General features: G+C 37.1%; 1 protein-coding gene across 1 annotated transcript in view; it reads left to right on the top strand.

Annotated features, from left to right (window-relative positions):
* Positions 1-1,492: 1,492 nt before the first annotated feature.
* KIF11 (kinesin family member 11) overlaps positions 1,493-22,771 on the top strand; it is a gene marked incomplete at both ends in the record, with an annotated part of 48,266 nt that continues 26,987 nt past the window's right edge. The window contains 13 exons of the mRNA XM_082854180.1: positions 1,493-1,569; positions 5,369-5,501; positions 5,734-5,831; positions 5,920-5,998; positions 6,726-6,911; positions 7,035-7,159; positions 9,639-9,729; positions 10,282-10,524; positions 11,933-12,028; positions 15,550-15,638; positions 19,565-19,652; positions 20,402-20,590; positions 21,221-21,428. Of these exons, the coding sequence (XP_082710306.1) occupies positions 1,493-1,569; positions 5,369-5,501; positions 5,734-5,831; positions 5,920-5,998; positions 6,726-6,911; positions 7,035-7,159; positions 9,639-9,729; positions 10,282-10,524; positions 11,933-12,028; positions 15,550-15,638; positions 19,565-19,652; positions 20,402-20,590; positions 21,221-21,428 (1,702 nt within the window). The remainder of the gene's footprint in view (positions 1,570-5,368; positions 5,502-5,733; positions 5,832-5,919; positions 5,999-6,725; positions 6,912-7,034; positions 7,160-9,638; positions 9,730-10,281; positions 10,525-11,932; positions 12,029-15,549; positions 15,639-19,564; positions 19,653-20,401; positions 20,591-21,220; positions 21,429-22,771) is intronic.

Genomic DNA, 22,771 nt, shown 5'->3' with positions numbered 1-22,771 from the left:
CTGGTCTGGGAAGATCCCACATGCCACAGAGCAACTAAGCCCATGTGCCACAACTACTGAGCCTGTGCTCTAGAGCCCGTGAGCCACAACTACTGAGCCCGCACGCCACAACTACTGAAGCCCACGCACCTAGACCCCGTGCTCCGCAACAAGAGAAGCCACTGCGATGAGAAGCCCGCGCACCACAACGAATAGTAGCCCCCGCTCGCCGCAACTAGAGAAAAGCCGCACGCAGCAACGAAAACCCAACGCAAATAAAAATAATTAATTTTTTAAAAAAGAAAGAAACTATGATATCTAGGTTCCCGTGGCCTAAGTGTGGCCCAGAAGCGCAGTTCCCAGAGCCGACTATGGCACAGGCCCATGATTCATTATTTCCTGGGTCCAGCACCCACACCTAAGCTGGTCGAGTCACCCCAAGCACTGCCGAAACGCCCAGAGTACCCTTACGGAAGCCAGCGGTCACTGCGTGCGAGCCGGGCCAGGGTGCGCGGGCTGCCGGGATTTGTAGGCTGACTGGGGCGGGCGTTTGCGCAACCTCCTTGAGACCCTGCCCGACGCTGCGCCACGTAGACAGGGGGAAGCGCGTCCTGAGCCTGCAGCAGTTACTGCAGGACGGCTGTCGGAAAGAGCAAAACTGATCTTGTTTTCTTTCTTGGAATCATTTGGGGATGACGATTTCTCATCAGTTAAAGGATAAATTCCTAGTCCTAAAGTAACATTCAGTGTCCTTTTCATCACGATTTCGTACCCGTGGTAGCCTTAACACTTCCTAATTATTCTTCAAAACTAGTCTGGACGTTTCCTCCGAGAAAGGGGCTTCCTTTGGACCTCTCTCTTCTGTGCTTCCACAGCACTCTCTTACAATTATCTAATAACAATTACAATCACGACCAGCCTTCCTGAGCGCTTCCATGTTCTAGTCTAAGCTATTTACCCGCACCACCTCATTAATTCTCACACAGCTCTCTGAGATGGTTGCTATTATTCCCATTTTGAAGATGAGAAAATTTTGGTTTAGAGACGCGATATAATTGACCAAATTGAGCAAGTTTAAGTGTGACACTACCAAGTCCGGCGTCTCTCCCACTAGACTACGAGTTCCAGGAGGGCACGGTTGGATCTGCTATTTACTTTCCAGCGGGCCACGCCCCGGGAGCGGGATCTGGTGTCTACACCGCGTCCCATGGTGCCTTGCGCGCCTGCGCTGCAATTGGCCCGGAGAATCGGCTCCTTTTTCAAATTGAGGCGCCGAGTCGTTGCTTGGTTTCCTGGGCTTCGGGCGGATACTAGACTGGTGATTCGAAGGCTCGGGCGGGTGGAGGACAGACGCCGGGGCCAGTCACAGTCCCTGGTGGAGAGCGATTTCCCCGGCCACGCCAGCACCCGACAGGGGAGGAGGGCATCCGGGTCCGCGCCGGCCGCCGAGCCGCTCCACGCCCCACGGCGCCCGAGTCCGCGACCAGGCCTTGATTTTTCGGCGGGGACCGTCATGGCGTCTCAGCCGAATTCATCTGCGAAGAAGAAAGATGAGAAGGGGAAGAACATCCAAGTGGTGGTGAGATGCAGGTAGGCCGAGCTTGGCAGGATTCCGAGCCCCGGGCTTTGCTGCAGGGCTCCTTCCTGCGCGGTCCGAGGAGAGAGAGCTTTTGTTTGCAATTTCTGAAGGGACCAGACCTTCCTGTTTCATAGTTATCTGCGTTCTGTTTGATAGAATGACACCAGGTTGCTGTGAGGAGTAAATTAGTATTTTTTCTTTATTTTTCAGAAGAAAGGAATTTATATCTGAGTTTATAGTTTAAACTGCTATTCAGAAGGAGAATTTGGTCGCCGTTCTTTAGTGAAATGTGTTCTTTTCTAAAAAAACTACTGTCGACAAAGATTTAGGTGTCACTCCTTGCAGTTGGTCCGTTTGGAGATGACTGCACACCTACTTTACAGATGTTTTAGCACTTATGTTGGGATTGCCATCCCCTCCATCACCTCTAAAAACGTAATCAGTCCCCTCTTTTTATTCTAGATGCAGTATTTCCTTAATCCCTACTAAACAAGTAAACATCACTGTATTTAAAATTTAAAAATTAAGTTGTAGAGTGAGTTTATGTTTTTAAGATCAAGGAGAAAACTTAAGTTCTGCTACATTTCCCAGTGGTTTCCATATCACTTCCCAATTTTAAAATGAGCTAGGAGGGGAAGGACATACTTGAAGATACTTGAGGCCCTCCATAGTTTACTGGTATTTGTGTGTTTTGTATGTCTGTTTTTGCTGCTGTTGTTTTAAAAACTACCAACTATCAGAAACTTTTCTGTAAATTCAAACGTATTCTAAAATTAAAAGGTTATTTAAAAAGTGTATTAACAAACTTTCTTAGGTTATTGCCTACACAGCTTTGGTGACTTGAGTTGTAGATATCAAAGGTAATAGCTAACTTTCTAAAGTAGGCGCCAGAGAAAACATTTGGTGGTAACCTTAAGTCTAGCCAAAGTTTTAGATGATTTTGATCGTTTAGTAAAGTCAAGTGGTATTACCTTTTCTGTGTGGCTTCATTTTCTTTAATTTCATTTTTATTGTTAGTTACAGAATATGTCAGACCTATAAAAAGTTATAGAGAACAATGAAACAGACATCTGCGTATCCATCACCCAGATTAGAAACAGAACAATCATTACATCTAGAGTCCCAGCGTATCCCTCCGCATCCCTTTTCTCTACCCCAAGAGTTAAACATTATCCTGAACTTCATGTTTATTATCTCCATACATTTCAAGGCTTAACTTAAAAGAGATTTCTTTTACTTTATCACTAATGAAAAGTGCTTAGGTTGTGTCTAATGTTTACAATAACTTCAGTATAAAGAGATGTTTTTCTTTTCAAGTTAGCCTTTTCTTTTTCAAATAGCCTTCCTAATGCAAACATGTCCTTAAACTTTACTAAATAAACAACTTATGAGACCCTCGGAGGTTGTCAAATCTTTTCTGTAAAGGGCCCAGATAGTAAATATTTTAGGCTTTGCAGGCCACGTGTGGTTTCTGTCACATACTCTTCTCTGATTTTTTCCCCCGTTTTTTTTTTAAATTTTAATTTATTAAATTTATTTATTTTTGGCTGCGTTGGGTCTTTGCTGCTGCGCCCACAGGCTTTCTCTAGTTGCAGTGAGCGGGGTCTACACTTCATTGCGGTGTGCGGGCTTCTCATTGCGGTGGCTTCTCTTGTGGAGCACGGACTGTAGGCATGCAGGCTTCAGTAGTTGTGGCTCACGGGCTCCAGAGTGCAGGCTCAGTAGTTGTGGTGCACGGGCTTATTTGCTCCGTGTCATGTGGGATCTTCCTGGACCAGGGTTCAAACGTGTGTCTCTTGCATTGGGAGGCAGATTCTTAACCACTGTGCCACCAGGGAAGCCTTTTTCCCCCAGTTTTAAACTTTTTAATTGGCACAGTTTATTGTAGCCTAAGAGATCAGCAAAATTTGAAGAGAGATGACTTCATTACTTGGTTACAATGAATACAATCTTTACGATGTTCTTTACTTGTACAACAACTCTATGAATATTTATGGAATGAATGAATGGATTTAGCAATTCATTCAAAAAGTCTGCTGGACACGACTTTTTTTTTAAAATCCTCAGTCTTTGTTTACCATTTTGGTTGTTTGAATTTTAATATACTGTATTGAGGCCAACTAAAATTGATGGGTTTGCTAGTGTCATCAGCAGAAACCTTGCAATATCTAATTAAAGAAGTCTGGATAGGAAAATAGTTGCTTAGCAGCACTCTTTATTGCAGTGCCAACAGTCCCTTAAGCTTCTCTCTGGGAGCTTTGATAACTCTTAGGAATGTGTGATTTGTGTGAATTTCTACTACTCTGCCCTGACAGCTTGAATGGTATTCATTTGGTAACTTAATCACACATCCAGGCAAGAGATTAGACCAATTGGAAAAGCTTTAACCATATGAGAGGAATTCATTCCACTTGATACTTTTGTCCTACCTCAGTACAAGTTGGTTTTGACTTAATTTTGTTGAACTTTTAATAATACTGCATACTGTGACTTATGTGCATTGTGTAGGTTTCAGTACATTTGACAAATGACAGCATGACCAGATATTACTTGGAAGTTACTGAGTTAAATTTCCCAGGATCACAAATTTGGTCTTCTGACCGGTCAAACATGCTAGGGGGTGGGGCATGCCAGAGGACATTGAGGTATCCTTCTTAAAATAAATAGCAACTTGGTTCGTCTAGTAATGAGGGGAAAGATAATTTCCTATTTGGTGTTTCCTGTCACAGTATGTGATAATGAATGGGAAAAATGAACTCAGGTCAAGAGTACACCTTTCCCTTTGGCCCAGATGTGCGTTAAGTGTATCAATATCTTATGGATGCTATTCTGTGGACTATGGTTCTTTTTAGCTTTCCCATCATTCCCCTTAGGATGACATTTATTAAGCAGTGTAGTATAACAGATATTTGCATGCCTACTGTGTGCTAAGCATAGTAGTAGACACTGGGGAAACAATAAATTAAACAGGATTTCTTTCCCTACACTGTGAGGTTGGTACTATTACCAACCTTAATTTTCAAATGAGAAGACAGGCACAATGGACTACATTGCCCAAGCAGACTGGATGGAGAGTCCTCACTCTACTGAAATGCCTAAGGAGGCATTTATTATCTTAGTTTACTTCACAGGGAGTCTTTCCCATCACCCATGCCTCTCCCCTATCCCACCCTGTCCCAATTAAGGCCACATTAAACTTTTGCTGTATGTTCCTACCTTTTACGTACCCTTTCTAAACATCACCTCTCTTATAATCACTTGTTTTATGTCACTGTTCCCCACTAGACCTCACAGTGCTGTGAGGACAAACAGTTAATACATGTGAAGCACTTGGAACAGTGAGTACCTGGCACCTAGTAAGCACTCAACGTATTAGTCATTATTTTAATCTGTTTTTTATTTTGTGCCATTTATCCACTGGCAGGTTAATATTTTGAACGCAAATCTGGTATGTTATTTCTACTACATCATAACCTAACTTGACTGGATTCTAAGAACAGTGGAAATAGAATTCTAAAAAATAAGTTTGGCATTTTTTACAAGTTAATTCTGTTAGCATCTACTCCAAGAAACTGTCAAAATTGTACATGTCTTTCAAAACTTTTTAAAAAACTAATTTTATTTCTGGGATTTGAAACCCTTAAAATTCTGCTGTCTGCCTTAGCAGTGTCATTTACTCCTCATTTAATCTCTATCACCAACAGTGTAGTTAAAGCTTCACATTGTTCTTGTCTGAGGTATTAACAAAAATGTCATCAATAACCAGATAACTAAGAGTTCTTGAATAACCTTCTGTGTTTCTTTTTACAGACCATTTAATTTGGCAGAGCGGAAAGTTAATGCCCATTCTGTAGTAGAATGTGATCACATACGGAAAGAAGTTAGTGTACGAACTGGAGGATTGGCCGACAAAAGCTCGAGGAAAACATATACTTTTGATATGGTACTTACTTCCTAAAATGCTTCTACTTCTTTATTATTCACTAATGTAAAGTTATCCTAGTACACATATTTTCTGTAGGTTCTAGTGTACAGTTACAAATTTCAGTTAATCCTTTAAGTTGTCAAATGGTTTCTAGTGGGCTGAATAAGTTAATATATTAAAAACAAAATTATTAAAGTAATTCTGAAGTGTTTTTTGTTTTTAAGAAATGCCTTTTTTTTTTTTTGGATAGGTTTTTGGAGCATCTACTAAACAAATTGACGTTTATCGAAGTGTCGTTTGTCCAATTCTGGATGAAGTTATTATGGGCTATAACTGCACTATTTTTGCGTGAGTGAAACACTATTTTTCAAATTGATGAAAAGGTTTAGATGCGTGTATTCGTTCTTTTGTTTAACACTTTTGTTAATTTTGACAGGTATGGCCAAACTGGCACTGGAAAAACCTTTACAATGGAAGGTGAAAGGTCACCTAATGAAGAATATACTTGGGAGGAGGTATTTATTGTTTATAACAGACTTCTGTCTCTAAAGTGGCTGAAGTATATCCAAATAAAACTTGGTTGAAGGCCTGTCTTGAAATGGAAAAGATCAGAGTACCCATGTCAAACATGAATTTAGGAGAAACTACTACTACAGTAAAATTAAAGTATATGGTATGGCTTTTGTTTAAGAAACAAACATTCTTATTGGCAGAGAGAGGAGCAATACATATGGCACAGTTAAGTGATAAGAGAAGGGTCTGTTGCGGAGAGAATAGTTGGAGCAGACTATTGTGGGAAAGTGGAATGTGAGTAGGGCTTGAAGGGGAAAACCTTGCAGTGCGGGAGTTAGTATCATAAAGTTAGTCAGAATTAGAGAATATACTGTTAGATGAACGCTTCTGATTAAAATGATGGTGTTATGTTCTCATGAGAAAATTTGGAAAGGATTATTGAAATTGGCTGTATAAGTAGCTTGGTTCAATTGGTTTCTGTGTAATGCTCAGGCATAAAGTGGCTGACAGGAATGACAGATTTGTGGAAGGTGTAAGGAAGAATAATTACTATTAAACAGACTGTTGTAAATGGCTTGGCTTCTCCAACAGGTTAGTTTTGTTTTGTTTTTAAACCTGTTTTGACATACTTATGTTTAAATATACTATAAAGGAGGCCCTTGTTATATGTGTTTTAACTATTGCAGTAAATGGCATTCTTTAAAGTCTTTATTAATGTTACAATTTCAGGATCCTTTGGCTGGTATAATTCCACGTACTCTTCATCAAATTTTTGAGAAACTTACTGATAATGGTACTGAATTTTCAGTCAAAGTGTCACTGTTGGAAATCTATAATGAAGAGCTTTTTGATCTCCTTAATCCATCTTCTGACGTTTCTGAGAGACTACAGATGTTTGATGATCCTCGTAACAAGGTAACTTCAGTCTTTGAGAATGAAATGACTCCAAATGTTAATGTGTGATACTTTGGGAAATCTATCTATCTATATATATATATTAAAACCAATCTAATGGATGCTTTTTTGATATTTTGTCAGAGGGGAGTGATAATCAAAGGTTTAGAAGAAATTACAGTACACAACAAGGATGAAGTCTATCAAATTTTGGAGAAGGGGGCAGCAAAAAGGACAACTGCAGCAACTTTGATGAATGCCTACTCTAGGTGAGAAAGCCATTGTTTCCCTCACCGCTCCATTTCCTTTTTAAGAAGAATTATGAACTTGGGGAATCACAGTGGGGTGAGTTAAGGTATGTGAGTCACACGTCTAGATTGTATGCTAGATTGCATGCCTTAGTAATTGGCTTGAGATTTATAGGGAGAGCACCAATGTTGGGAGAATGTTGAAAGGAGAACAAAGACAAGTTGAACTTGAGCAGAAGTATTAAGTCTTTTAAAGGAGAAGACTTCTTTTCCCAAATGAAATTATACATGGGAGCCCAGATTAAACTGTGGCGGCTATAGTTGATTTGGCAGTAGGATGCTCAGAGGCTAAGCTCCTCAACCTTAGGAAGGTTTGCCCTGAGCACTTTTCTGGAGCCTCTCAGTATACTGAGAACACAGTTTGAAAACCTCTGATTTGAGTAAGGATTAGAGGAAAATCAAATGACTTTATTTTATTTTTTTCCAGCTTTATTGAGGTATAAATGACAAAAATTTTATATATTTAGGTTGTGCAACGTGATTTTTTTTTCCCCCAATGGCTTCGTTTTAATGTAGGAAGACAAATGGTCACTAACACTGGCTTTTAAGAGGAGAAAGGGGCATATTTGATAGTAACCCCTTATAGGATGCATCCCAAACTCTCCAAATGCAGTTCACTAAGTCAGAGGTGATTTTTTTTCTGCTAGTCTTTGAAGGAAACATCAGAATGTAATTGAAAGAGCTGTGGATTAGGAGTTAGATATTTGTGTTTAGTTCCAGTTCTGCAGTTAACTAAATATGTTACTTCAGGTAGTTAAACTTATCTGAATATCATTTTCCCTGAGCTACAAAATGACTTTTAAGGCTCTCATTTCTTTGCTCTCTTATAGTTGGACATTTCTACAATATGCTATAACGATTATAATTGCAACTCTGTAAAAATATGTATGCATTTAAAGAAAGAAGAAAAATAGCATAAGATGAAAGTAATTAAGATCATGGAATTATGTGTGCTATTAAAATTTTAATTAAATTTTCCTATAATAGCTTTCCATTTAAAAACTTAAGTTATAAACCAATCATAGAATGAAATTTCCATTTTCATTGAATGATTGGTTTATAACTTTATTTAGAATTTGGAGGAATGAACTTAAGAAAATTTCTTTTCTCTAAATACTTTTCTCTGAAATATAAAATTCCTATTATTCTGTAAATTTGAATAATTAAGGATTCCCTTTTTCGTACGTAGACTGGAATAAAGATCTCTTCTTATGAATGTATGTGATAAAGAGAAGGAAAACGTAATTCACTTTTCCAAAATCAGAGTTGACTTTTGTGTTTAATTGCATTAATTCCATAATCTTCAATTAGGAATGGGTAAATTATGGTAGGAGAATATGAGATGCATATTATAATTCAAATCTATAGTTTATATTTTTCCATGTGCCCTTCCTCCTTTCTGTTATATAAGATAATTCAAATAATTTTGTAAAAATGATACTTATTGTAAAATTTTCCAAGTAACGTGAAAAGTACAAATGAGGAAATTAAAAATTACCATATGCTAACCATCAATGACATTAACAAACATAATGTTATTTACCAAATGTCATTGATGCAGAAAGGAATGATGTCTTTGGTTGTCTGTATGATTTTGATATCTCTCAGATAAAAGTTGAATGTCAATATACAGCATAAGACAGACTTTGGAAAACTTTATAGTCTAGCAGTGATTATCTTGTAGTGTTTTGGTAAACACTGTTTACTAATTTCTGCTGTTCAGTGGAAGGAGCTACCTATCTCTGATGACATTCTCAAAGCAGGCAATGTACTTTTAGAACAATTGGCTTTGAAGGGGAGTAATCAGATGGCTTGCCTGGTGCTGTTTGAATTTATGGTAATGACTTATTTCAAGTGGTTCTTTTTAAAAAAAAAATTTTATTTTTGGCTGCGTTGGGTCTTCATTGCTGTGCGCGGGTTTTTCTCTAGTTGCGGGGGGGGCGGCTACTCTTCGTTGCGGTGTGAGGGCTTCTTATTGCAGCGGCTTCTCTTATTGCGGAGCACAGGCTCTAGGCGCGTGGGCTCAGTAGTTGTGGCTCTCAGGCTCTAGAGCGCAGGCTCAGTAGTTGTGGTGCACGGGCTTAGTTGCTCTGCAGCATGTGGAATCTTCCTGGACCAGGGCTCAAACCCGTGTCCCCTGCATTGGCAGGCAGATTGTTAACCACTGCGCCACCATGGAAGCCCCTCAAGTGGTTCTTATAAATAGAAAGATCGATTGCAAGCCTTCCCTTTTGGGATCTCCCCTGCGGGGGGCAGGTGGAAGAAAACAAAAACCTAGCATTCTATTCATCCACTGTCTTCCAAAATCTTATTGGTATCTTCTCTGATACTATCTTTTTCTACCCTGGTGGATTTAGATCTTTCTTTGCTGTTTTCAATATTTTATAGAAAGCAAATAATGTTTTGTATAATGACTGGGCAACTTGGTCTTGTTTTCTAGTCGTTCCCACTCAGTTTTCTCTGTTACCATACATATGAAAGAAACTACAACTGATGGAGAGGAGCTTGTTAAAATTGGAAAGTTGAACTTGGTAAGCATCAACACTAATAACCACTGTTTCATTCTTTCTGTTTTTTTTTTCTAGTTTTATTGAGGCATAATTGCCAAATAAAATTAAGTATTTAAAATGTACAGCGTGGCAGGATATCCTTTCTCGTGGCTGAATAATATTCAAGTGTGTATGTGTGTATCACATCACATCTTCTTTATCTGTTCATTCATCAATGGGTACTAAGGCTGTTTCATACCTTGGTTATTGTGAATAATGCAATGAACGTGGGAGTGCTGATATTTCTTTGAGATAGTGATTTCATTTCCTTTGGATACATACCCAGAAGTGGGATTGCTAGGTCAGATGGTAGTTCTATTCCAATGTTTCATTCTTTATCACCTCATAAAGCAGCTTGAAGGTTTGTATTTATAGACAATATTTTTGTAGTCACTGGATTATTAGGTTTGTAGTGGATTGTTAATTATGGAAAAATTACTGGCTATTTAATATATTTATGTACAATACGAGAATGAAAGTCTTCTATTCCAAATCCAATAGACTGAGAACTTACTTTTATTTTTTAAATTTAAGGTTGATCTTGCAGGAAGTGAAAACATTGGACGTTCTGGAGCAGTTGACAAGAGAGCTCGGGAAGCTGGAAATATCAATCAATCCCTGTTGACTTTGGGAAGGGTTATTACTGCTCTTGTAGAAAGAACACCTCATGTTCCTTATCGAGAATCTAAACTAACTAGAATCCTCCAGGACTCTCTTGGGGGACGTACAAAAACATCTATAATTGCAACAGTTTCTCCTGCATCTCTCAATCTTGAGGTAAGCTCTTTGAAAGGTATCCAGAAGTGTAGTAGCTATAATTCTTATTTAATATCACATATTTTTAAAGTTCATCAATTGGCTTCATTCATTCTATACTACGGTAAAAAGAATCTGACCATTGCATGTGGACATGTAGAGGAGGACACCACTGGAAAAATTGTCTTTCTCCTTTCTGGCAATTTTTAATCTTAAAAAACTACTTACTGGGACTTCCTGGGCATGGTGGTTAAGAATCCGCCTGCCAATGCAGGGGACATGGGTTCGAGCCCTGGTCTGGGAAGATCCCATATGTCGCGGACCAACTAAGCCTATGTGCCACAACTACTGAGCCTGTGCTCTACAGCCTGTGAGCCACAACTACTGAGCCTGCGTGCCACAACTAATGAAGCCTGCGCACCCTAGAACCCATGCCCCGCAATAAGGGAAGCCACCGCAATGAGAAGCTCACACACTGCAATGAAGAGTAACCCCCGCTTGCCGCAACTAGAGAAAGCCCGCACGCACCAACAAAGACACAATGCAGCCAAAAATTAAAAAAAAAAAAATAAAATAAATAGTTACTTAAGAGGGGTGGGTAGGATGAATTGGGAGATTGGGATTGACATATATACACTACTGTGTATAAAATAGATAACTAATGAGAACCTACTGTATGGCACAGGGAACTCTACTCAATGCTCTCTGGTGACCTAAATGGGAAGGAAATCCAAAAAAGCGGGGATATATGTATACATATAGCTGATTCACTTTGCTGTACAGCAGAAACTAACACAACTTTGTAAAGCAATTATACCCCAATTAAAAAAAAAACCAAACTAGTTACTTAATTGCATTTTTCCACACAGTCTTCAAAGAAAATTGCTGTGGTCATTAGCAGTGGATGGTCTAATTGAGGACTTAGAAGTGGGTTAAGTGAATGCTGCTGTTTTACAGGCTGCTTAGAGAGCACTGAAGATGGGGTTGGATGTGTGGGAACAGGTAGGAAAACTAAGAGAAACAACAAAGATGGTAAAATCTTATATTGGGTTATGTGCTTTAAATGGAATTAGGAAAAGCTTTTATAAGGTCTCTAACTCCTCTTTCATTTAAAAAAATATCTTTATTGGGATATAATTCACATACCATAAAATTCACCCATTAAAAGTATATAATTCAGTGATTTTACTGTATTCACAGAGCTGTGCAACTATCACCAAAATCTAAGTCTAAACATTTTTTTAATTAATTAGTTAATTTTATTTATTTATTTTTGGCTGCGTTGGGTCTTCGTTGCTGGCACGCGGGCTTTCTCTAGTTGCGGTGAGCCGGGACTGCTCTTTGTTGTGGTGCGTGGGCTTCTCATTGCGGTGGCTTCTCTTGTTGAAAATTAGTATTTTCGGTAATTGGCCTTTTCTTTTCATCACAGGAAACTCTGAGTACATTGGAATATGCTCACAGAGCAAAGAACATACTCAATAAGCCTGAAGTTAACCAGAAACTCACCAAAAAAGCTCTGATTAAGGTATTTGTGAATTTTTGTGGAGTAATGTATAATCTTGTTTGACAAATGTGAAAATGAGGAGCTGAAATAGATAATTGTTAAAAAAATTTATTAAATTGCCTATGGTAAGGCTTTTCATCTAATGATTTGAACTAAATACCCTATGTGTTAAAATGTTTTTTCTAATGCTAATATGTTGACTTTACCAGCTCTATCAAGTCAGCAAAATTTAAGTATATAATGGTGCTTCAAGGAAGTTTTAATTAGCAGTTCCCTAATGAATAAGCATCTTATTCATTAATGCAAGATATTGAGTATCTTCACATGTTTATTATGCATTTGTATATTTTTTATGTGAAATGTCTACTAAATCCTTTGCCCAATTTTTAATTGGGTTGTCTTTTTATTAAGTTGTAAAGAGTTGTTCATATCTTCTTGATACAAGCCCTTTATGAGATTATTTGTAAATATTTCCTCCCAGTCTGGCTTGTCTTTTCCTTTTCTTGGTAATAGTTTTTTTTTTTTTAATTGAAGATTTTATTGAGGTAACTGTAGATTCACTTGCAGTTGGAAGAAATAATACAGAGAGATCCTTTGTACATTTTATCAAACAATATAGTAAAAAATCACCATAGGGGTATTGACATTAATAACAACTCACTGATCTTATTCCCCAGTTTTCCTTGTATTCACGTGTGTGTGTTTAGTTAATGCTATACAATTTTGTCACATGTGTAGGTTCATGGAGCCACCACCACAGTCAAGATACTGAACAGTTCCGTCATAATAAGGATTCCTCATTGCCCTTTTATAATCTTTTCCTTCCCACTTTCACCTCCCCTCCCTAATCTCTGCTATCCACTATCTGTACTCTATTTCTAAACCTTTGCCATTTCAAAAGTGTTATTGAATGGAATCATATAGTATGCAAACTTTTGGGATTGCCTTTTTTTCACTCAGCATAATTCCCTGGAGGTTCACCTGACTTGTGCATATCAATAGATTTTCCTTTTTCGTGCTGAGGAATATTCCATGGTATGTGTATACCATACATACAGTTTGTTGTCAGATTCATCTGTTGAAAGACATATGGGCTGATTTCAATTTTTCACAATTATAAATAAAACTGCTTTGATCATTAGTTTACAGTAATTTGTGTACACATAAAATTTTCATTTTTCTGGGATGATTGCCCAAGAGTATAATTGTTGTGTTGTATGGTAATTGAATGATAAGTTTTTAAGGAACTGCCAAGCTGTTTTCCAGAGCGGCTATACCATTTTACATTCCCACTAGCAATGTATGAGTCATCTAGTTTCTCCACATCCTTACCAGCATTTGGTGTTGTAACTATTTTTTATTTTAATCATTCTGATGAGTATGATAGGTAATAAATAATATCTCACTGTGGTTTTAACTTACATTTCTGTACTGGCTAATGATGTTGAACGTCTTTTCATGTCCTTATTTGCTGTTTGTTACCCTCTTTGGTAAAACGTCTGTTCATGTTTTTAGGCCCATTTTCTAATTGGATTATTTGTTGTGGTGGTGGTGGTTTGAAAGTTTTTAATATATTCTACATACTAGTCCTTTGTCACAAACATGGTTTGCAATTATTATCCCCCAGGCTGTACTTTTCTTCTCATCCTCTTCTTATGGGCTTTTGCAGAGCAAGTGTTTATAATTTCGATGTGGTCTAACTTGTCAATTTTTTTCTTTTATGCATTGTGTTTTTGGTGTCAATTGCAAGAACTCTTTGCCTACCTCTAGATCCTGAAGATTTTTTCCTTTTTTTTTTTTTAATGAAGGTTTTGTATTTCTACATCTCACATTTAATTTCATGATCCATTTTGAGTTGATTTTTGTATAAGGCGTAAGACTTAGATCAAGGTACATTTTTTTCACCTGTGGGGTGTCTGGATGGCTTTAGCATTCTTTGTTGAAAAAGCTATGTTTTCTCCATTAAACTGATTTTGCACCATTGTGAAAAATCAGTTGGGTATATTTGTGTGGGCACATGTCTGGGCTTTCTATTCTGTTCCATTGATTTATGTCTGTCCGTCCACTAATATACAGTTTTAATTACTGTAGCTTTTAAAAAAAGATTTTTATTGGAGTATAGTTGATTTACAATGTTGTGTTAATTTCAGGTGTACAGCAGTGTAATACCTCTTGGAATCAGTTTAAAGGAAGTTTATTTGAGAAAACCTCTTTTTTCATAAAGAGCCTCAAAATTGTCAGGACCTGAGGAAAACTACAATGATTTTATATTCATTGTTATAAAAATGCCAGGCTCTTTTATAAGCATTAATTTTATTTAGACACTTGAATTTTTGAACCCTAATGTTAGTATTAAATCTAAAATATTTAACAGTAATTCTTTAAGATGATAAAATATTCGGTCATTTTAAAAATTTCAATTGTTTCAGTGTATATTTTTAATAGTTTGTTTTAGGATCTAATTAAGGTTTACCCTTTGCAACTTTTTGATCTATCTTTAGGTTTCAATACATTGGTTCCTCTTCCATCTACTTTCCCTCATATAATGTATTTGTGGAAGTATCTGTATTATTGTCCTGTAGAAGTTTCCTGTACTATCTTGACATGTTCTATTCTTCATATTTTCTATAAATTGGTAGTTGGATTTTGAGGCTTGATAGATTCAGGTTCTATTTATTTATATATTTTTGGCCAAACTAGTTCATAGGTGGTGGTATGTTCTCCCACTAGGAAGCACAGAACGTGGTTCTTTCTCTTTTTGAGGGGAATTGATTATATTCAAGTGACTTGATCCATTAGTTCTTTAACGATCACAAAATGATAATTTTCTAATTCAATTATTCTTTCTTAGTTGATTGCTGGACTACCTCTATAAAGAGGAACTTTCCCTCAGCTACCCAAGGGTATAATTCTTATAGGAAAGGCAGGACAAATGCTTGATTCATTTCCTTTGACAGTTTTGAGAGTAATGAGTTGGTTTCCCAGCTTTCTTAATATCATTATAAACTCATGGACTTAAAATATTTGTGCTTACCAATTGTAGTTATACTAATTACAGTTGTAGTTATAATATCCTCACTGATGTTCAAACTGTCCCGTCTTTGGTCAGTGGGTACCTCTTAAGTGGGTTCTTGAGTCCTTTTCACTAGCCTAGGCTTCTTTGGCTTTCTTCCTATTTTGTTTGACAAGATGTTGTAGGTTCATCCTGAATGTTTCTTGCCCCAGTCCTAGAGTCAGTCGCTTCTCTAAGAAATCCTGGTTCCTTTTAATGTGAGATGCTATTTAGAGACCAACCTGGGTACTGGAGGTTGTGTTTTTTCTTCAGAAGCCTGTATTTTTATAATGAGTGCATTTAAAGGAGTTTTGGAAGCTGTTGAAACACTTTATTCTAAACGGATTAATATTGAATGAAAAGTATGGTTATGACTTTTTATCATACATTTTTATGCTTTAAAAAACATAGGAGGGCTAACTTTGTTTTATTTATTGCATATCTTCCCCAAACTGAAGTGTTACATTGACATGACATTCTTCTTGCATAGGAGTATACAGAAGAGATAGAGCGTCTGAAACGAGATCTTGCTGCAGCCCGTGAAAAAAATGGAGTGTACATTTCTGAAGAAAATTTCAGGTAAGCCCTTGGCTATGGGAATTAATTTCTAAGAGTAAGCATTTTCTGGTAATAGGCTGTTTGAAGTGCCTCCTGTAGATGCTTCTTTTCATTTTGACATTAACAAGTAGTTATGAAACAGTTTAAAACTCTTTTTATGTAACTTTATTTTTAGATAATGATAGATTCATATGAAGTTGTAAGAAGAGTACAGAGGTCCTATGTATTTTTCACCCAGTTTCCCACATCTTAAGTAACTGTTTGTACAGTATCAAAACTGGGAAATTGACACTAGTACAATGTGTGTATATAATTCTACCTCATTTTATCGCACTTGTAGATTTGCTATAGTTCTACAGTTAAGATGCAGATTTATCCTATCATTACAAACATCTTGCTCTTGCTACCCCTCTGTAGTCATATTCATTAACCCTTCTTCCCCAATGATCCCTAACCCCTGGCAACCACTAATCTGTTCACTTTTTTAAAAAATATTTATTTATTTATTTGGCTGCGTCGGGTCTTTGTTGCGGCATGCAGGATCTTAGTTGTGGTACATGGGCTTCTCTCTAGTTGTAGCACACAGGCTCAGTAGTTGTGGCATGCGGGCTTAGTTGCCCCGCAGCATGTGGGATCTTAGTTCCCTGACCAGGGCTCGAACCCGCATCCCCTGCATTGAAAGGCGGATTCTTAACCACTGGACCACCAGGGAAGTCCCTCTGCTTCACTTTTTAACCCTGGAGAAGTTTGTTTCAAGGAAAGTTTCTACTGAAGCTTTATGTAGAAACAACAATAATAACAGAGGCAGAAGGCAAGTGGGATGCTAAGGATTATAACTTGAAAATTCCTGAATGCGTTTATCCTTGATACTAAGGAGGGTGACTTTCACAGGGCATTTTTGATAATAACCAAAAGCATTTTAATATAACCTTTTACTCTTTTATAGATGTTATATTACATGATCATTCTAATGGTATATAAATCATTTAATAAACTCATTTTTTCCATTTATTTTCAATTACCATAATGTGCTATATCCTCCTGATTGTTGTTCATATGTTAGTTTTACAAATGCTCAAATTTATATTGTGTATTATAGGGTATTAAACAATAATTCTCCTTTCATTCTTCCTATGTGACTTTAGTTTTGTTTGTTCCTTTCATGGCCCATACCCAGTTGGCAAAAACATTTTTACAAAAATCTTTTGTAAATTTGCACTTAATTCTTAAACTTGATATTTTAAAATGTTTTCTTTTTTCTGTTTCTCTGGTTTTCAGATATACTTCTCTACCATACACACTAGTGCTGCATTATTTTTTTTCAAGTGTTCACTTTACAGGTGTCCCTATTTCTATCATTTTAATATTTTTATATGTTATATATTATTCAATAAAAACATTTTATATTTTAAGTTTGGTATCAGAATGCTAGAAAACCCAACTTAAACTGACTTAAAACAGCAAGGATATTTAGTCCAGTAACTCAAGGATCCTGTTTCCTGTCCTGAGTGGTAACTTTCTTCTAGGGCTAGCTGTTCATCAGGGAAGATGATCAGCAGCAGAACAGCTACCTTCTCTCATTCATGTCTCATGTGGATGAGAAGCTGCCTGTCCTTTAACCATCAAAACTGGCCAGGGGAACATCACTTGTTGATTAGTTTAGTCCTCAGTTATGTCCTTGTATGAACCAATACAAAGGCAAAGGAGTTGAATTTCCCTGATTGTCTTGAGCCAGTCAGGCTTATTCCCTGGATTTAGGGATGGATTAGGCCCCCCACCCACCCCCCATACAGGTTGGCTGCTGTGCAGTCAGGGGAGAGTAATTCCCCAGAGGAAATCTGGATGCTGGAAATAGGTGCTTAGTAGGCAACCAGTGGATATCTACAAGTGGTTTTGTCTCTTGATTTGCTAATATGGTATCTTTTGCTGTTAGTAGTCAAACATTGGACACCGCAGACTTAATTTTCTTATCTTCTGTTCATCTCTTTGATGTAGTTTAGATTAAGAAATAACTTTAGTTTGTCCATCCCATTATTTTAAGGACAGTGTTTACTCATAATAGGCATGAGGCATGATCTGAAATAAAGTTAATTCTGAAAAAGCTCTTAGAATTATTATACCCTAAGTCAGAGAAAGATCACAAAAGCTGCAGCCAACATTTAAACATTTATCCCAAGTTTAATAGACCTTTTAAAACTATATCAAAACTATATCATTCCCTCCAGCCTCTGCCCACTCCAGCTGGCCTGCCATAGCCAGCCAGCACATACTGTCTGCACAGGGGATGTGTCTATACAAGGCCATCCATGCCTTTAAGCCTGGGAGAGGTAGTATACTAATTTGAAAAGATACATGTTCCCATATGTTCATTGCAGCACCATTTATAATAGTTAAGATGTGGAACCAACCTAAGTGTCCATTGACAGATGAATAAAGAAGGTGTGATACATAAATAATGAAATACTACACAGCCATGAAAAAGAATGAAATCTTGCCATTAATGTCAACATGGATAGATCTAGAGGGTATTATGCTAAGTGAAATGAGTCAGATACAAACAAATTTATGATTTCACTTATATGTTGAACCTAAAAGAACCAAACAAATGAACAAATGTAAAAAAAACAGAAACAGACTCAGATACAGAGGACAAATTGGTGGTTCCTAGTGAGGAGGGTGGTGAGGGAGTGGGCAAGAGAGGTGAAGGGGATTAAGGGGTACAAAATTCCAGTTATATAAGTCAGTCACAGGGATGTAATGTAAAGCATAGGGAATATAGTCAATAATATTGTAATAATTTTATATGATGACAGATGGTAACTAGACTTATTGTGGTGACCATTTTGTGATGTATAAAAATATGAAATCACTATGTTGTACACCTGAAACTAATATAATATTGTAAGTCAATAATACTTCAATTAAAAATTATTTATCAAAACTGTATAATTCATTAAATAGCAATGTTGCATCCCTCTTGTATATTCAATATAGGAAAAGCATTTCAAATATCCCATTCTACTTTAAAGAGCTATTTCCAATAAAGAACTAATATAGTTATCAAAAGACTGTTAGAATTAACTCTCCTCTTATACTTCAGTTCTGTCTTTTCCTTTAATTAACAATATCTCTAGCTAATAATTTGAGGAAATCTACATTCTTAAAATTCTTTGCCATTTAAGCACAGTGCGGAATAGAAAATGATTGGTAGTTATGAGGGAACTAGAAGAAAGCAAAAGATAGCACTGACTTCTGAAACTTGCTAATGCTCAAAAAATCAGAGAGCCCCGTTAAAGCAGACCAGAATTGTCTGGTCCAAAATGTCAGTAGTGCTAAGGCTGAGGAACTGTGCTTTAGAGAATAATCGTTTATCTCATGAGGACTTTTGTGGTGGTGTGACAGTGGTATGTGACAGTGGGGTGTGTATTGGGGTATGGGTGCTGGGAGCAGTGGAGTGTAATTGCTCTATATACATACTTTAGTTTCCCAGGTTTTCGCCCCTTATCTCACCCCTTCCTCCTGTGACACTTGATGCCTTCACATCACAAGCCTCTCCTGGATTCTGTGTGTCTTGTTTATACTTCATATTCCTGATTCCTGATAAACACCTAGCTGTATGTCCCACCTCTACTTTTTTTATGTGGGTTATAATCTTCTGTCATCTTTGTAGCTTCTCAGATTATATATACACACATGTTTTTTCCCCCTCATAGGTAGGGATTCTCAGTTTCAAAATGGAGAAAACAAGAAAAAGTCTTTATAAACCAAGGACAAAGAATACATTTGTTTCCTGCACTTAGTATCTATCTCTTGACACTTAGGCATCATTGTCATGATAGTGATAAATGGTAGAGATTATATGTAACTGCCTCAATTGTGTTAGAATAAATTTTATAAGAATTAGGAAAAAATATTAACTGTCAAACTCCTTTTAAATTTTATTTTAGAGCGATGAGTGGAAAACTAACTGTTCAAGAAGAACAAATTGTAGAATTGCTTGAAAAAATTGCTGCTGTTGAGGAAGAGCTAAGTAGGGTAAGCATTCAAAACTGTATTGAATGTCATGCAAAAAGCAAATATTAAAGGACAATTTCAGAAGGTGAGGGACCTGATATTTTTTCTTTAAGATTTTTTTTCTTGCTGACCTTTAAACTAAAAGTAAGTTGTATCACAATATTTTTACTATCATCAATGATAATGAAGAAGCTGACTATTTTGACACTTATATTAATGGAACATTTTAAGAAATTAACTGAATTGTACAATTTAATGTTAAAGCTAAATAGTGAATGCTGAGACATTTTCATCAACATGTTTATCAGCTGAGGAAATGCAGATGTTGGGAGAAACCAGATGTTAAATAACTAAGGTAGAAAGACCTGACCCTTCAGTGCCACCCTCACACTGGCAGTGTTGGAAGGAATCTGAAGAATTAACACCACTCCATTAGACCTATTACTTGTTTTTTGTTTGTTTGTTTGTTGCATGGCTTGTGGGATCTTAGTTCCCTAACCAGGGATCAAACCTGTGCCCCCTGCACTGGAAGCGCAGAGTTCTAACCACTGGACCGCCAGGGAACTACCCTGTTACTTGTTTTTAATGAATTTATAGGAAGAAACCAGATGCCATATAAAATGTTCTAACCTACCTGGTAACTTGTTACAACTTTTACATGGAAATAATTTGTTTGGTTCTTCTAATATTATATTACGAACTAGCCAGGTATCTCAACAACCAGTTCTGAGTTTTTTAATTCTTAAAAAAAAATGTTTAATGTGTTATAGGTTACAGAATTGTTTATGGATAATAAAAATGAACTTGACCAGTGTAAATCTGACCTGCAAAATAAGACACAGGAACTTGAAACCACTCAAAGACATTTACAAGAAACTAAATTACAGCTTGTTGAAGAAGAATATTTCACATCAGCTTTGGAAAGTACTGAGGAGAAACTTCATGATACTGCCAGCAGGGTTTGTCCTTTGTTTTAATTTGTACTTGCATTAAAGAAATTAAAGAATGGGTAGGAGTAACTCTTAGCTTAAGCGTTAATTGTGAAATTCTATTTATTCACCCCAAATGATACTTCCATCCATTTAAGAAACATTTTGTTACTATTTTGTCTAAATTTTCTTCACTAGAGATGCTAATTTAAGAAAAAACTATTCCTAAAGTTTTGAAAATAGAACATGACTTTAATATACTTTGTGGATGTTTAGAATAATGGTGTTGTAATGCTTTACCTGTGGTCATGGTTGAGATTAATCAGTCTTCAAGAATTTAGTATCTTCTAATGAGTATTCAATTTTTTATTAGGTGTACTTTTCCTAGGAATTAGTAACATATAATGGGGGAAAAAATTTGTGAGGGAGCATAATTGCTAAAATAGATTGGCAAAATCAGTTTTCCTTGTCTAGATGGCTAGGGGAGGGGAAATAAACATTCCTGGATAAATTAGCATAAGTTTAAAATTTTCTTCTGATACAATATATAAAATTTACTAGTTCTTATCAGGAAAAATCCTTATGAAGCACAGATATTTTCATTAGACTGCTTTTGTCATATCCATCTTATCAACACTTATTTTTAAAAATCATATATAGTTGCTTAACACAGTTGAAGAAACTACAAAAGATGTATCTGGTCTCCATTCTAAACTGGATCGTAAGAAGGCAGTTGATCAGCACAATGCAGAAGCTCAGGATATTTTTGGCAAAAACCTGAATAGTCTGTTTGATAGTATGGAAGAATTAATTAAGGATGGCAGCACAAAACAAAAGGCCATGCTAGAAGTTCATAAAACCTTGTTTGGTAAGTTCAGGCATTTCTAATTCTAATCTTTGTGTGTTTAGTGTGAGACTAATTTCAAAACTGATAATTAAATATCATAAAAACTCAGGTGACAGTGTCAGTAGTCCCCTCCAATGCACACTACCTATTCAGACTAGGGATTAATGCCTTTGAATTAAATGTTAGTTGAGTTTTTTCTATAAAACTCATTACATACCTTGTTACATATCTTGGGTTTCCTTATTGAAATTTTCTGTGCATAAACATTCTCCAACTTTTTTTTTCTTTTGAGAATGTGTATTTTGAATGTTTGCTATATTGTCAGAATATATGGGTATTATTTTTAACCATAACCATTGTTGTTATCTTCATTTAGGAAAGTAAGTATCCATTCGTTTATTATTATTTTAAATTTATGTAGGTATGCATGTATGTATCTATGTATGTATGTATGGCTACGTTGGGTCTTCATTGCTGCGCACAGGCTTTCTCTAGTTGCAGCGAGCCGGGGCTACTCTTCATTGCTGTGTGCGGGCTTCTCGTTGCGATGGCTTTTCTTATTGCGGAGCATGGGCTCTAGGCTCCTGGGCTTCAGTAGTTGTGGAACACGGGCTCAGTAGTTGTGGCTCGTGGGCTCTAGAGTGCACGCTCAGTAGTTGTGGTACACAGGCTGAGTTGCTCCCTGGCATGTGGGATATTCCCAGACCAGGGCTCAAACCTGTGTTCCCTGCATTGGCAGGAGGATTCTTAACCACTGCGCCACCAGGGAAGTCCCCCATTTGTTTATTATTAAAGTATTGTCTTGGGCTTCCCTGGTGGCGCAGTGGTTGAAAGTCTGCCTGCCGATGCAGGGGACACGGGTTCGTGCCCCGGTCTGGGATGATCCCATATGCCGCGGAGCGGCTGGGCCCGTGAGCCATGGCCGCTGAGCCTGCGCGTCCGGAGCCTGTGCTCCACAGGGGCAGAGGCTGCAACAGCGAGAGGCCCGCGTACCGCCAAAAAAAAAAAAAAAAAAAAAAAAGTATTGTCTTCACTATAGAAAAGTTGGAAGATGCAGAAATGTAAAAAATTGTAAAAATCACCTAGATCTAGTCACTCTAAGCTACCCACTAAAAATTTTGTTTATTGATTTCTAGTTTCTCTTCTTTCACCTCTTTTATCTGCAGTAATACTGTGTATTACCTTCAATTAGAGATTAGTTTTTAGAATATTCTAACTCTTGATTTACACTGAGTTACAGTTTTGGGTCTGATACATCTACAGATGTGCCAAGTGCTTACTGAGTACTGCAGGAACGTATTTAATTTATATTTACAATAATTCCATGCTTATGTAGTGAGCCAATTATTTTAAGCTTATTTGTT

The sequence above is a fragment of the Leucopleurus acutus genome (assembly GCF_964270905.1).
Source record: "Leucopleurus acutus genome assembly, chromosome: 14".
NCBI lineage: Eukaryota > Metazoa > Chordata > Mammalia > Artiodactyla > Delphinidae > Leucopleurus > Leucopleurus acutus.
Note: the sequence above shows the minus strand (reverse complement) of the source record. Positions and strands in the feature narration are given on the sequence as shown.